Source organism: Enoplosus armatus, chromosome 20, assembly GCF_043641665.1.
Source record: "Enoplosus armatus isolate fEnoArm2 chromosome 20, fEnoArm2.hap1, whole genome shotgun sequence".
NCBI classification, from domain to species: Eukaryota; Metazoa; Chordata; class Actinopteri; order Centrarchiformes; family Enoplosidae; genus Enoplosus; species Enoplosus armatus.
The window spans coordinates 123,101-137,817 of record NC_092199.1 but is presented as its reverse complement, the minus strand read 5'-3'; the positions used below and the strand labels follow the sequence as shown (position 1 = coordinate 137,817).

Here is a 14,717-nt window from a genome sequence, read left to right as displayed (position 1 = left end):
TTAATTGTTGAGATGTCTCACTGACAAAATGTTTTACAGATAAACCTCAAATCAAAACAGCAATCATCTGTAGTCAAATATTTTATTTCAAGTTTCTTACAAACAGAACATGTAGGTGCTTTTATTTTTCACAGTTTGAACCCAGAAACACCCCAGTGAGTCCAATTTAATAATAATAATAATAATACTACATTTTAACGCTTCTACAGCTGACACACACACACACATCTGCCAGTTTCCCCACATGTTGAGGATGTACAAGTATGAATTAGTGACAGGTAAAATTATCATGTTATTTCATGTTTACTGTGTTTAGATATTTTGTGATTTCTGTTCATATGATGTTTAACAAACAGAAAACTTTTTCCCCATTTATATTCTTCATAAACACACACACACACACACACGTCCTAAAGTCTGACTTCACACTGATGAAAAACTGACTAAGTGAAAGAATTTTTGAGTGCGATCAACACTTTTCTCCCACAATGCAATGCACAGAAGAAATGGAGCAGCTGCTCAAAGCTGCCAAGTGTCACGTCTTATTTGTAAAGTTTTATTTTCTTACAGAGTCACAGTTTCACATATTATATCATTTCCTGTTGGCATAAAGAGGTAAACTATGTTGAGTTTTTGTATACCAACAGTGTACTCTGTGTAGTACATACTGTCTACAGGATCTGTGTGTATTTGGATCAGCTGGGTGATGTGAAGAACCGTCTCCCTGGTTCTGCTCGACCCCTGAAGAGAAAACAAACAAAGGAGAGACAAGATACCATAAATAGCAGCCTCCCAGTGAACACAACCGGACCAGCATCAATGGAGTCAGCACCCACCTCTGGAGGCCAGAGCAAGGGTTACGGTGGGGTCTGCCCCGAGGTGCCAGGAGCCAAACCCAGCAAGAAAACCACGTCAGTCAACAAACTGTCAACCACAGTTATTGTTGGATTCATTTGTAAGTAAACATGTCATCAATCGTGTGGAAAAGTCTGCCAGTATTTGTTTTTGTTATTTATTCCCGAGATGTGTAATGGCAGCGTTGATATGGACCCACTCATCAAAACATTTCCCCACAGTGCTGCCAATAAAACTCCACAGGGAACATATACACACACACACACATACACACACACACACACACACACACACACACACACACACACACACACACACACACACACACACACATATATATATATATATACACACACTTCAAATAACAATCAGTTATTTCTTTATTTAGTGGTCTTTAATAAATGTAACAGGAGATGTTGGTAGTGGACTGAAGGTTGGACCTGGTCTGTTGTGGTCTTACGTGTTGGCGAGAGTGTTGCCCAGGTTCCTGATCCTGCCTCTTAGAGATCCTCTGCTGGGAGTTTTGTAGTAGCTGTTCAACTCTGGAGAAGTCAACGGTTTAAACAACCGACCTGGAAACACAAAAAGACATCAGGAATGAAAACAGGGCGACGTGACACTTCAAATGGTCCCACCCAGTAAAAACTACAGAAAACCCACACAGTCATTCGAAAAAAGGACTTTCCTGTCCCGTGAACCGCCAGCTAATTCCACCAATGAGATGGCCGGTGCTGTTCACTAATAAGACTTACCGTGGCCCTCATTCTGGCTGTAGGTCGGAGTGGTGGAGGACGAGATTTGATCCATGTGGACTGCAAGGACACGTCTCCAGTAGGCTTCAGGGAGGGATAACATGTGGCAAATAACCTGAGACAAGAGCAATAGACTTAATGAACTTCTGAGGGTAAAGATGGACATTATTAGTCCACATAAACACTGATCAGGGTCCTTTACTCGATGATATCCACATGCTGTTGAAGAATACATTTAGAAAGAAGCGAACCTTCGGCTGAGTGTTTGTGTCTCTCATGATGGTTGTTGGAGATGGCTCAGACATCCCATGTCCCACTATAGTTGGTCCAAACACCCGGGCCAAATTATTCTGGTCCATCTGACACTTAGGGCTCTTCATCACCCTGAAAATGCAGAACATTTGGACATGAAAACAGTATATTCATCTGTCACCTACTGTCATGAAGTATTTGATATGTAGACCATTTGTCCTCCACTTAAGCAATAAGACGACCACAAATTATAACTAATTTATACTGTGACAAAATGTGCAAAACAAAGTAGCATGTGATGATATTCATATATAATATGAAAACAATAACCTTTACAACAAGATAAAATACAGCATACTCTCCATCAGAAGACTTCAGAGAAAAGTTGAAAGCTCTTACTTGTGTAAGTGAAGCATGAGAAAGGCCAGTGTGTCTCTGTTGGGCTTCGGCAGCTCTGCGATGGCCTGATACATGACTGCAGAGCTGTTGTCTTCATCAGCTAGCTCTGAAACACCACGATCACATGATTAATTTAAGTGACTTCATAGTGGGAGTAAACATTTTCATTTCAGTATTTTTATATTAAAACACTTTAAACACTATTGTCTTTGTTTCATCCACATCAGACATTCAAAGACGTACATACGTCTGTCTGTCTAGTCACTTTTATTCATACAGCCCAGATATCACTAATTTACAGTTTGTATACAAATATATATACACACACACACACACACACAATGATTATTTTTAGTCGTTAAATGAAATGCTTTGTACAGAACACGGATTTGAAAATATAGGTATAGAAGAATTCTAACGTTTGTTTTCTGGAAAGCGCAAAAATGTAAAATCTAAAGTTTTCTTCTTCTTTCGAACAAACTCTTCCTGTGAGTCTAAATAGTTTCAGATGTTACTCTTCATACCTGAAGCCTCCATGAAGGTCCTGTGCAGTCTGAAGGTGATGAGAGGCTCTTTCAGTTTCCTCAGAAAGTCTTTCAGAAGACCACAGACCACGTGGACGTCATGTACTTTACTGAGCATGAGTGGAGTTTTCCCCTGGATGAATCGATCTCTGAGCTCCTTCACCAGACGCTCCCCTCCAGGAACTCTGTACAGTCCTCTCTGCAGACAGCAGGACATCAGCAGGTTAAACTAGGGAGTTTTATAGTGAACTCTGGTCTGAATGAGTTGAACTTGTTGGGTTTTCCCTCTGTGAACCAAAATGCATCACTAAAACCAGGTGAGAACGTTCTCTCCTCTTTGTTTGATGTGTCTGGAACAGGAAAGTAAAAAAGAAGGTCTTGAAGAAGCTCTTATCTGTCCAGATATGAAGAGGCTTGTCCAGGTCAGACCTCAGATTTGAAATCAGCCTTAAAGGCTGCGAGGACGCGCTCACCTCCTCCAGTCCCCTCCGCTCTATCTCAGTCACACAGTCCACGATCAGGAGAGGCACTCTGGGATGGATCACCGGAGCAAAACCCTCCAACGAGTTCTGAAGTTAAAAAAACCCCCAACATATTAAACCGTATGTGGGTCTCTGCTGGATTCATCACTGGATTACTGTGATACTGAAGAAAACTTAAAACATGATGATTCTCAGTTCTGCAGCATCTTTCTTCTCTGATGTCTGAGTGGATTTCTGGAGGTTTATTGAGGATGGACATCAGATATAATGATATCCTCAGGAATTGTCAGTCACACTGAATGATTCCATATGTGCTTCATGTCTGTATGTTCAGATCTGACTGAGTTATGACTCAGGTATTGCAATTTTTAACTTTGCCTCCACTTCAACTCTTCGGTGCTCCCCTGGGGAGGCTTTAGTCTTTTGTGTCTCTGTCCTGCTGAATGTCTATTACAGAGCAGATCCTGTCATTCACCAGGGTTAAAATGTCTTCCTGAACGAGAACAGTGTAGATTTCCTCCCCACCAAGTAATATTCGTCCTGTCTAAATGGGGCTTTATTGAATATGTAGTTGAAACATTAATAGAACTGCACTGACTTTGGTTCTGGAAGATCTGATCTGAAAGCCTTAAATAACTCTGGGGGTACCTGCAGTGCTGAACTTCCTGCTGTGGCGGCGGCCGAGCAGCCGTCAATGAATTTCTGTTTGCACTCTGGATGAGCGGCCGTGCGACAGTTTCTGCACTTCACCGCCATCTTCCCAAAGCGGATTCTCTTACCGCACGGCGAGCACGTCTCCGGCCGAATCACCTGGAGGGAGACAGATAAATTACACGGACAGACCGGATGTCAGTCTGTGATCCTAATGTGAGTCAAGCACACTTACCACCTGTAATGGGGTGCCACATTATACATAAATAACATTAATCCTTCTAATCAATACTTCAATATCCATTTTTTTTGCAGAGGATACAGTTTTAGATTCCACAGGCTCTCTGAGGCTGCATTCAGACCAATCAGGTGATCAGCAGGGTTGTGCAGCGGCGTGGGAGCTCTGGAGCTCCGACGTCGAGTTGCATTTCTCTGCTGCGTTTTTTTTGGCACCCCCGAATTAAATGGGAGGACTGACATCTGATTTGGTCTGAATGCACCCTGACTCATCTTCAGTCTGCCTGTGATGTTTTCCAGTTATTACTTCTAAATCATAGACTCATAAATCTTGTTACTACACGATCCAATAACTACGTACCCTCAGATGTTCCAGATGTACTCTCATCTTGGCAGAACTACCTTCATGTACTCTGCACCTTTTAAACAAGCTGGATTCAATCATTCCCCTTGGAGGTATTAAAGCCTTATTATCTGATGTTTTTTATGATTAGAAATGTTTCTTGTTGTCAGGCCTCTCTTGAAAAAGACATCTAAACCTCAACGTGACTACCTGCTTATGAAACATTTCAGTGGAGTTCTGTGGGTTCGTACTGTTTTAGAAAGAAAAACATGTTTCAGGGTTTTCTCAGCTCTGCAGGAGGAAGACGTTCTGATGGCGGTGCTCTCCTCCGTCTTTGCTTCAGTTTCAGGCTTCACCACCATTTCATCACACGGGAACCACACTGAGGTTTGGTCTGAGGAACAGAAGTGATCTTCATGGTTTTCATAGTTTGAATATCACAGAAATAGAGTATGTGTTTAAAGTGACTGTGCTGGATTTGAATCAGTCGTCGGTTTGTGATGTTCTAATCCAGTGTTACGTTTTTGAAATACTACAAACAGGGGACCTACTCTCACTCACTGTGCTGTTGCCAGTTTTGGCAGCAAAAGTTCTGGTGGGCGAGTAAATAAATGTTGGACTGGTGCACCATTAAGAAAATGAAATATATACAGTAAACTGCACTATAAGCATTCTACCTGTTCATGTTTATTTGGGCTTTTACTAAACTAAATATTGCTATTGAATTAAAGGAGAGGGAACTGTCACTGTAACTGTATAGTGACCTCTACTGTCTCATGCTAGCTAACATGTGCACAAACAATAAAAATGGATTTCGCATCCAACAAAGTCACAAACCAGATGAAGACAAGTGTTGAGCTTCAGACTGCCGCTGAACAAAGATGAACAGAGGAAATGTCACTATTAAAACTGTGTGGTGTTTGATATTTGATGCAAACGAAGTGAACTGAGTCCTGCCAGTGTGGCCTCCATAGAACAAAGAGGCTGCTGCTCTAATTGATGAGTAACAAACATCCAGAAATACTGAGCGCTAATAAGAGAGCAGTTTTTTTTCAACAGTTATCAATGGAAACAGAAATAATCAAACTGTTTTAAACTCACCTCCTCCTATGATTGAAACAGCACACTCCTGGGTGAGGGTCCTAGCTGGGTTTTCGGGGGTCTCCTGTGTGATTCCCACCACCATGTGGATCTGACCTCCAGTCTCAGGAGTCGTCACAGACGCCTTCACTATTGTCTCTACCTCCTGAGTCACACACAAACGTAAATTTGGATGAATTTCAGATGACACCACCCTCATCGGACTCATCTCTGGAGAGGATGAGTCTGCCTACAGGTGGGAGATTGACCATCTGGTGACCTGGTGCAACAGCAACAACCTGGAGCTTAACGCTTCAAAGACAGTGGAGATGGTTGTAGACTTCAGGAAGAGCGCAGCCCCACCCGCCCCCATCACCCTGTGTGACTCTCCAGTGGACACTGTGGAGTCCTTCCGTTTCCTGGGCTCCATCATCAGCCAGGACCTCCGGTGGGAGCTGAACATCAGCTCCCTTATCAAGAAAGCCCAACAGAGGATGTACTTCCTGAGGCAGCTGAGGAAGTTTAACCTGCCACAAACAATGCTGGTTCACTTCTACACTGCCATCATAGAGTCCATCCTCACCTCCTCCATCACCGTCTGGTACGTTGCTGCCTCCACCAAGGACAGACGCAGACTGCAGCGTATCATCCGCTCTGCAGAGAGGGTGATCGGCTGCAACCTCCCATCTCTTCAGGACCTGTACTCCTCCAGGACCCTGAGGAGAGCAGGGAAGATCGCTGCCGACCCCTCCCACCCCGGACACCATCTGTTTGACCCCCTCCCCTCTGGCAGGAGGCTGCGGTCCATCAGGACCAAAACCTCCCGCCACAAAAACAGCTTCTTCCCCTCTGCAGTCAACCTGACAAACTTACATTGACCCCCCCCCCCGAACACAAACACTAGTTATACGTTATATTAACGTACATCACCCCTGTCCCCCCTGCGTTACATTAACGCACCCACCCCCTACTGGACACTTTACCTGGACACTTTACTTTATTCTGGTCACTGCACTGTTGTTATTTATCTTATCTTATTTTTATTCTTATTCTTATTTTACCTTTTATATTCTACTTATTTGTTATCAAAACAATAGCACCTTCAGACCACAGCAAATTCCTTGTAATGTATGTTACTTGGCAATAAACAGTTTCTGATTCTGATTCTGAAATTCAGCCTTCTACTGCTTTGAGTTTTTTTAAGATATTTTTTATTTTGACATAGTGACAACTGGAGAGAGAGAAAAGAGCCGGCCTGGACTCGGACCCAGCTGCAGCACATGGCACCAGGTCTACTAGGTGAGCTACTGGGGCGCCCCATGCTTTGAGTTTGAGTTCTTTCAGTCTCTGACTGCATATGAACAGTTTCATTGTTAAAGATGCACGATTCTGGGATGCAAGTCAAGTGCTGCTGGTTGGAAAAATAATTCAAAATTTTAAAATGTCATTTTAATGTCCATTAATTGTCCTGCTTTTCTATAAATTTTCAATCTAGAAATAAGAAATATACATCTGTCTCATCTTCACAGTTCTTCAGATGGAAACACTGACAGGAACACACATCAGGAACTTTTAATTCCTCAGTTTCCTGGAACATTTGGGTCCAAAAGAGGCTCTAGATAATAATGATCTTTCCTACCTCATCTTTGACTGATGTTTGATTCTAGCATCTCTTAAAAACTCTAAATAAAATATAGAAGTACTTTTTCAGCCCTGAGTACTGTCTGCAGGCGTCATCTCAGGCTACATATAAAATATTACAGTTCCTTACAGTACAGTCATTTATGGATCCACTAACCTTGTCCACAGTTTTTCTCTCCAGCAGCTCTGCAGACACGTTCCCGCCTCTTCCTCGCTTCCCAATTGGAGCGCCAACAGCCGGTCCCATTGACGAGCGCTGCAGAGAACCAACAGAATTTTACAACGTCAAACAAATAAACCACAAGCATGCTGAGAAAAGTAAAGGTGTAAATGGGACGGATGGTTTAGTCTCACTAACCCTTTTCTCTCTGGCTCGAGATCTCAGGGGTTTAATCACAGTTGTGTCCAGGTCCTGAAACAATATGAAAACACAAACTACTATCACATCACATCAAGCTGTTGTTCTAATGGAGAGCATGTTTTTCATTTTTGTGACAACAGAAGCTTTACATATTATCAGGTTTTTCATTGATTTATTTCGTTTCCTCAACTGAAAGAAAACCTATAATAGATTTTATATCTTGTCTTGATGCTCTTTGATGGACCTTGTTGTTATAAAGATGCTATATAAATGAACATCCCTTGCTATTTGCAGCAAGTTTCAATTGTCTACAAGTTGATTTTAATAAGAATGAAGTGAAATCAGCGGATGGCTGGAAGTATGATTTGACTTGAAATGATCTGCTGGGATTTGAAGGATACTTTAACTGTAAAAATTAACAACCAGCAGACTGGTCCTTTCATATAGTATATCCTGCAGTCTGTGTTACAGTTTAAAGAACAAACATCTTTTCAAGTAATGTACCATGTCATCATCTGTCCGATCATAGCTGATATCAGAGTGAGACAGGAAAGACGATTCGTCAATCACAGACAATCTGAAGGAACAAAGAGAAAAAGTTTAACTTTTACTCCGAGCCTCCAAAGATTCAATAACAGTAAGTCCTGACACCTTCCCAAACTACTCTAAAACAACCCAGACAAAACCCTGGAACCTTCCAGAATTTCAGAAACTTCCAAAATGAATCACTGAAACCTTTGAAATAAATCCTTCCAGACTCTTGATAATGCACTGTTTTGTGGTGGACTGAGACCTGTTATCTGGACTGCACCTGAGGATCAGTTTTCACACTTCAAATATAATGAACTATCTGGAAAAACAGTCTCAAGTTCTTAAAAGTCTTTCTAATCAGCTGGAGTGTGAAAACTCCTCTAATGGTCAAGCCTGAAGTTAAAACCACTGAAAGGCTGCATGGACGTTTTACTCACGTGGCGGCTAGAAACGGTTTGTTCCTTCCATCCAGCAACACCTGACAGCTGATGGAAAGTTCTTACTGTATATCAGAACCCAGACAGATGGCAGAGGAGGGGAGGCAAAGCCCATCAGCAGAACGAGGAAACAAGTCAGCTGGAAAGGATTCAGAGAAAGATCTTCTCTCTTTATTTTTTTTCTTACATTCAGACAGTGGAGGCCATCAGGAAGTTCATCCTCCATTACATCCAAGACCATCTCCCTAGTCCAGCCAACTTTGTCCTGTGGAGACTACAATAAGGCCTAAGCTGCACACTGTGTGGACAACCAGCCACTCTGCAGCACATCTCATCATCAGAAAGCACTGACAGAGTGAAGGTGCAGATGGAGGCACAACAAGGACATCTCAGCCAAGAATGACATGCTGAAACAAAAAGGACTGACATTCTTCCACTTTGTCAAAACAGAAAGCAGCTGGCACCTATGATGGTGGTTTACTGGGACCAGCAACAGACTGACAGCTGAGAGGAGACCTCAGAGGAGGACTTTGAGGACTTTGAGATTACCATTACATCCCTCAGGCCAGACTTTTTGGGTCTGAAAGCACAAAGAAAAACATCATACTTGAGTTGACGGTCCCGTGGGAAGTGAATATGGAGGAAGTCTTCAAGTCAAAGTTCTCAAAATACCAGGCGCTGGTGGAGGAATGCACTGACAACAGATGGAAAGTTGGCATCTAAATGTGGAGGTCGGAGCAAAAGGTTTTCCAGAGCAGTCACTGTGCAGGGAACAGAGTTAAAAAGGAACACAATGGAAATATCTGCTACACAGCAGGACAGGAGGCTGAGAGATCATTGGCTGAAGATGGAGTAGCATGGTTGAAGCATTGGGCCTAATCAACCTGATCGAAAAACCAAAACATGAAGAGGGGACCTCAGCTAAGGATGAGCCAGGAGCAACATGGCAGTTGTATACAGGTAAATATGTTTAACTGACCACAGCACAAAGGTGACTCTCTATGTACAAAGTGATGAGCTGGCTTCGTGTAACTTTAACTTTATTTTAAACCTTTAGGGCTTGTGTCTACATAGTGCTTTTTTCAGAGCACTCCACCTTTTTTGTAGTTGAAAATCTCTGAACTTTTCAGAAAGGCGCTGAGAGACAGTTTCTTGTAGTTTTTAGAAGCACATCGGCCGGACACTGAGCTTTTATCACCCTACATGTTGTTAGCTTGTTGTTAGCTGTGTAGTAAACCCCTTATTGTTGTCATTAAAACAAAACCGACACACAGCAGTTTCTCTCACCCCAGCACTCATGTGAAGATGTGGACACAGACCCTTGGTGAACTACATGATTGACTCGTCTCTCACCGCTTGCTGCTCCTGTGCAGAGTCATATTTGATCCTTTGCGTTCAAACGTAGCCAGAAGAGATTTCTGTTCGTCGTTCAGACAGGCGCTGGACTTGCTGTCATGGACCAGGATGTCACACATGAGCTGCATCTGCCTCTGCTGGGAGTCATTAAAGACAGGAACAGTGTTTAAGTGCTGTCGGCACCCCCTACAGGCTACCATAAATATACATTTTTAACTCAAATTGATGAAACTGAATGTCCACTGACCAGGTAAATGATAATTAAATTTAATTAATTTTTACTTTATCACAGTAATAGTTAAATAAATCAATTGCATTTTGATCCTGAAATCCACCCTTAAGCTGGGATCAGAATAATCATGTTCTTTCGGATCAAAGTGATCCCAATTCTACTAAAAGGATCTGAACAACAGATTCTCCGCTGGAGAGCAGGAATGGAATCAGGACATTTGATGGAAGAGAAAGTTAAATGAGGAATAATTCACATTCCTCTCTCTTCCCGTTTCTCTAATCAGCTGATCAATGGCATTTACTCGTTCACTATCCAACCAGATTTTGCCACAATCTTCATCAGCCAATCATTGCTGCTGCCAAAACTTAAATCTGTTCTCCTCCTGCTTGCTGCATTTGTTTACTCATTTAAGTCTCTCCTGATTGAATTATGTTTCTGTGGCTTTAAGAGTTAAATCGGTAACATTGACCAGATTAAACCCTCGGCAGAGCTTTGGGTTTGTGTCGTGGGAATTTCAGGAAACAGAAGACTGGCAACAAGGGAGTAGTTCTTGTGGTTTTATTCACGTCTGCAGACGGACGGCCCCGACAGCAACTCAGTCGCTACTGCCCGGCTGACCGTACTGCATCTCAGAGTGGTCTGCTTTTATACAGCATGTACAGCAAGGAATGTGAACACTCGTAAGACATATATCACTCTCGTTGACAATTATTACCTTGGAGGAAACAAAGCCACAATAAGATAGCTGATAACACACAGCTAAGAAAACGTAAAGAAAGCAATGCAAATGCAATCCTGTGACCATAAATGAACTCTTAAGGGTGGGAAAGGAATGTGTTGTATTTTCCCACTACAGTTTGTGACGTAGTTTCAGCATCTTCTTTGTCTGCAGTGAAACTATCATAAAGATGAGCTTTACTGAAGTGATGAAGCTAACATGGCTGAAAGACATGACGGATTTCTTTTTCTTGACCTAGAATATCAAAATCCATCTGAAATCACATTTAGTTGTCCTTTTTGTAGTCAAAAACAATGTTAACATGTTTTTTTTTTTTATGTATTGTGAACAGTTTTTTATTACTAAAAACATCAGAAATGCTCCTTTCCATGGAGGATGAGGGGCGTGTCCCTGTCTGTGTTTGATTGACAGGAGCTGGCAAGCTTGGTCTGTAGTCTGTGGCTCCTGTGTTGTGTAGCAGGCTGCTGATTGGCTCACTGTGACCGTCTGCTCTGCCTATGATCCTATGCTGACATCACTGCTCTGTGCAGGATTTGATTGGCTGTATGGACATAACCAAAACATATCAAATATAAATGTCTCCCTTTTGGTTGACTTTTGTGCTTTCCTCTCCTGCCCTGGATGCACTGAGTTGGTCCTCGCTGGAGGCAGCAGTTGTAGTTTGAACTGAATCTAACTTCTTCTTCTTGTGTTTCCATTGGGACTCACCAGGTACTGATAGTCGCCTTCGATCTTGTAGCGTTTCTTCATCTCCACGTCCAGCTGGTTTCGAGCGTGTTTCAGTTTGACTTCCAGAGCAGCTTTGGCCACGTCAGACTTCACCAGCAGCTCTTTGTACTTCTTCAGCTCGAGCTCGGAGTGCAGCCATTTCTTCCTGATACTCTCAAAGTTTTTCACCACTTCAACAAACTCTGAAAGAGCCGCAGAAAAAAACCCATCAACCTGAGTCAGTGCAGAAAACATCTTAGGATGGGCATCCAGTGGTTAACATCACATCCTACTCCTCAACACTTCCTGTCTGTATCTCCACTGCCTCCAATCCAATAAAAAGGAAACATCTCAGTCCTTCAGCTTTCTGTTGAATTACATTTTAACTTAATCCAAATTTCAATTCAATGAAACCATTGAATTAAACTCAGGACTCTCCTGGATGATGGAACCATTGTACAGGTTTATGGTCTGACCACCAGTTTGAATTACAGTACCCATGAGCCTCAGCTGCTGTTGCTGCAGAGAAGAAGACAGTCAGAGGTGTGAATAGGATGGATAGGATAGATGAGGGTCAGGGTGAAGCTCTGTGATTGAGTCTCTGTACACTTTACAAGTCAGTAAAGAACAGCAACAAAAAGAAAAGTATCCCATCTTGCCCCCCAAATGTGCGCAGTAGAATATTCCACAGAAGTGGAGTTCGGTGGGAAAAGGCTCAACCACCAAAAAAAGTTAACCGAGGAATAGTTAAGTAACCGGCATCAAGGGAACATAGAGTACGTGATGGAGTATATGGAGAAATAAGGCTGGAGATATATGCCAGTCCATTTAAAGCCTTATAGGTAAGATGGAGGATTTGGAAATCTGCTCAGTACTAGGCCAGAGAAAAGCGCATTACATTCTAGATTAGATTATGAAGGCATGTACGAGGACACTATCACTACTACTATTACTACTACTACTACTACACATCGTGGACTTTTTACAGTTCTTTACTTTTTAATTAAGATGCAGACGTGTTCTAACTCAGTTGTTCATCTTGTTTCATGGTGATCACAAACTGTCAGTCAACGAACAGACGGAACATGTTCCTGCTGGAACCTTAAATAACTGAAATAACTGCTCACACAGAACTGTTCTGTTAGAACCAAGTTTGTGCAAAACATTTGGAAACATGAGAGAGAATTAAAAGACATCTTCAGGTTCAGCGTCAACAACTTTCTGTTTCTTCATTCTCAAGTGGGTCTCAAGTTCCTTCACACAGATGGTGTGTAAACTGTTCCTGGTTCAGTGTTGTTGTGATGTGTTATAATGAATTGCTCTCACCCAGATCAGTGTTGACTGTGTTTTCCTCCATAGTGATCCTCTGAAGACAAAGAGCCAGCAGCTCCTCCACGATGAGCCGAGACTCCCCCATCACTCTCCAGTCTGCCGATTATTTTCACACTTAATCATTTAATCTGTAAAATGTCATAAATTGTCAGACCTACAGTCCAAAACCCAAAGACACTTCATTTACTTAATTTCTTCATAAACGACAAAGAAAAGCAGCAGATTCTGACATTTAAACAGCTGGAGGCAGCAAACGTTTGACATGTTTCCTTGGAAAATGACTGAAACGATTCATTGATTATTAAAAGAGTTGGCAATTAATTTTCCTTTGATAGATTTATCGATTAATCGTTGCAGCTCCAGATGTGATTAATCAAAAGAATGGGACCTGGACCCAGACAAGCAGCAGGAAATGGATGGATGGATTAACCAATTAAAAATAATGAATCACGCAAAGTTGAGTAAGTATTTGCTAAATCTAGGGCTGCAATTACAACAGTTATTTTCCTGATTGATTAATCTACAGATTATTTTCTCTATGCATTAATTATTCGTGTGCTTTATAATTTATTCAATTTACTCCTTCAGAACATTTGATTGAGAAATGACCTAAACAGTAGTTGCTTATTACTTTTCTGTTGATCAATTCATCGATTAATTGTTTAAGTACTAAAACTACTGCAGTGAGCGAAGGGTTAGGGTTAGGGTTAACCCAAACCCTAACGGACAGATAGACAGGTAGGCAGACAGGCAGATAGACAGATAGATAGACAGGCAGACAAACAGACAGACATACAGACAGACAGACAGGCAGACAGATATACAGACAAACAGACAAACAGACAGACAGATGGACAGACGGACAGGTGAGTGGGTGAATAAAGAGGTGACAGTCTGAATGTTAAACTCACCGCAGGTTGAAGGTGAAGCTGCAGCTCTTCAGCTACTTCATTTATTTGTGCTGCGTCTGTAACCACGTGACCTCACCTGCTCTTCCTACTGGTGGTGATGTCATCGACGCGGCTGATTCAACGATGGCGTAACGATCGCGAGAGCAACATGAAACTTCTTTCACGGTGCAGATATTATAGTGCAATCAGTTAATAGATCCGTGCTGCAGAGCCCGTAGAGGACGGACGGTGTCATGTTGGACAGCGATGTATAAAAACCGACATCTCACTCCGCTGTGTTTCTCTTCAGTTTATTCATGCAGCTTTCATCACAACTGGAAATAGTTTCACATTCACTACAGGATCTACAACGACAACAACAGATGCACTGTCGCCACGGTGACTTCTCTTCATACACTGCCATGACTGCTCCGGGATCACTGCATGTAGAAAGAGTTCGTGTCCAATTTGGCTCCAGTGCATCTGTGAGGACAGAAGAAAAAACGACTGCTACGGAAACAGTTCGGTCTGAACGGCCGCCATGTTGGAGCTGAATCTGTACTACAGGGATTAATACGGACGCCACGTTGGCCTGTCATAGTGGTTTACTGGAGTCTTGCTGGTTGCCTAACAACCTCATGGTGAAGACAGGATTCCAGCTGTCCCCCCCTGTTTAAAGTCTATATGATACCATGATAGTGGTGTTACTATAGCAACAGATTGGCACCAACATGGCTGCCATGGACTGCACGGTGGCTGAACTGTGTGTGAGTACTACGATCACTGATGTTGGGATACAAAAACTGTAAAAGATACAAAATGATCATGGTATCAAATGAAGCCTTTACAAAGCAAATACAGTTAAAAGTCCCTTCAGAGGTCATGGGGGGGGGGGGGGGGGGGGGGGGTTGGCTA

At 42.4% G+C, this 14,717-nt stretch overlaps 1 protein-coding gene across 1 annotated transcript; it reads right to left on the bottom strand.

Annotated features, from left to right (window-relative positions):
* Nucleotides 1-695: 695 nt before the first annotated feature.
* On the bottom strand, nucleotides 696-12,997 carry LOC139303384 (rac GTPase-activating protein 1). The gene is made up of 16 exons (XM_070927173.1): nucleotides 12,907-12,997; nucleotides 11,581-11,783; nucleotides 9,899-10,038; nucleotides 8,082-8,154; nucleotides 7,575-7,628; nucleotides 7,374-7,472; nucleotides 5,597-5,741; nucleotides 4,747-4,889; nucleotides 3,913-4,074; nucleotides 3,256-3,351; nucleotides 2,783-2,981; nucleotides 2,259-2,364; nucleotides 1,859-1,991; nucleotides 1,608-1,722; nucleotides 1,316-1,427; nucleotides 696-741 (listed from the first exon to the last, which is right to left on the bottom strand). The coding sequence occupies exons 1-16, from the start codon at nucleotides 12,995-12,997 to the stop codon at nucleotides 696-698; spliced, it is 1,917 nt and encodes a 638-aa protein (XP_070783274.1).
* Nucleotides 12,998-14,717: the final 1,720 nt, after the last annotated feature.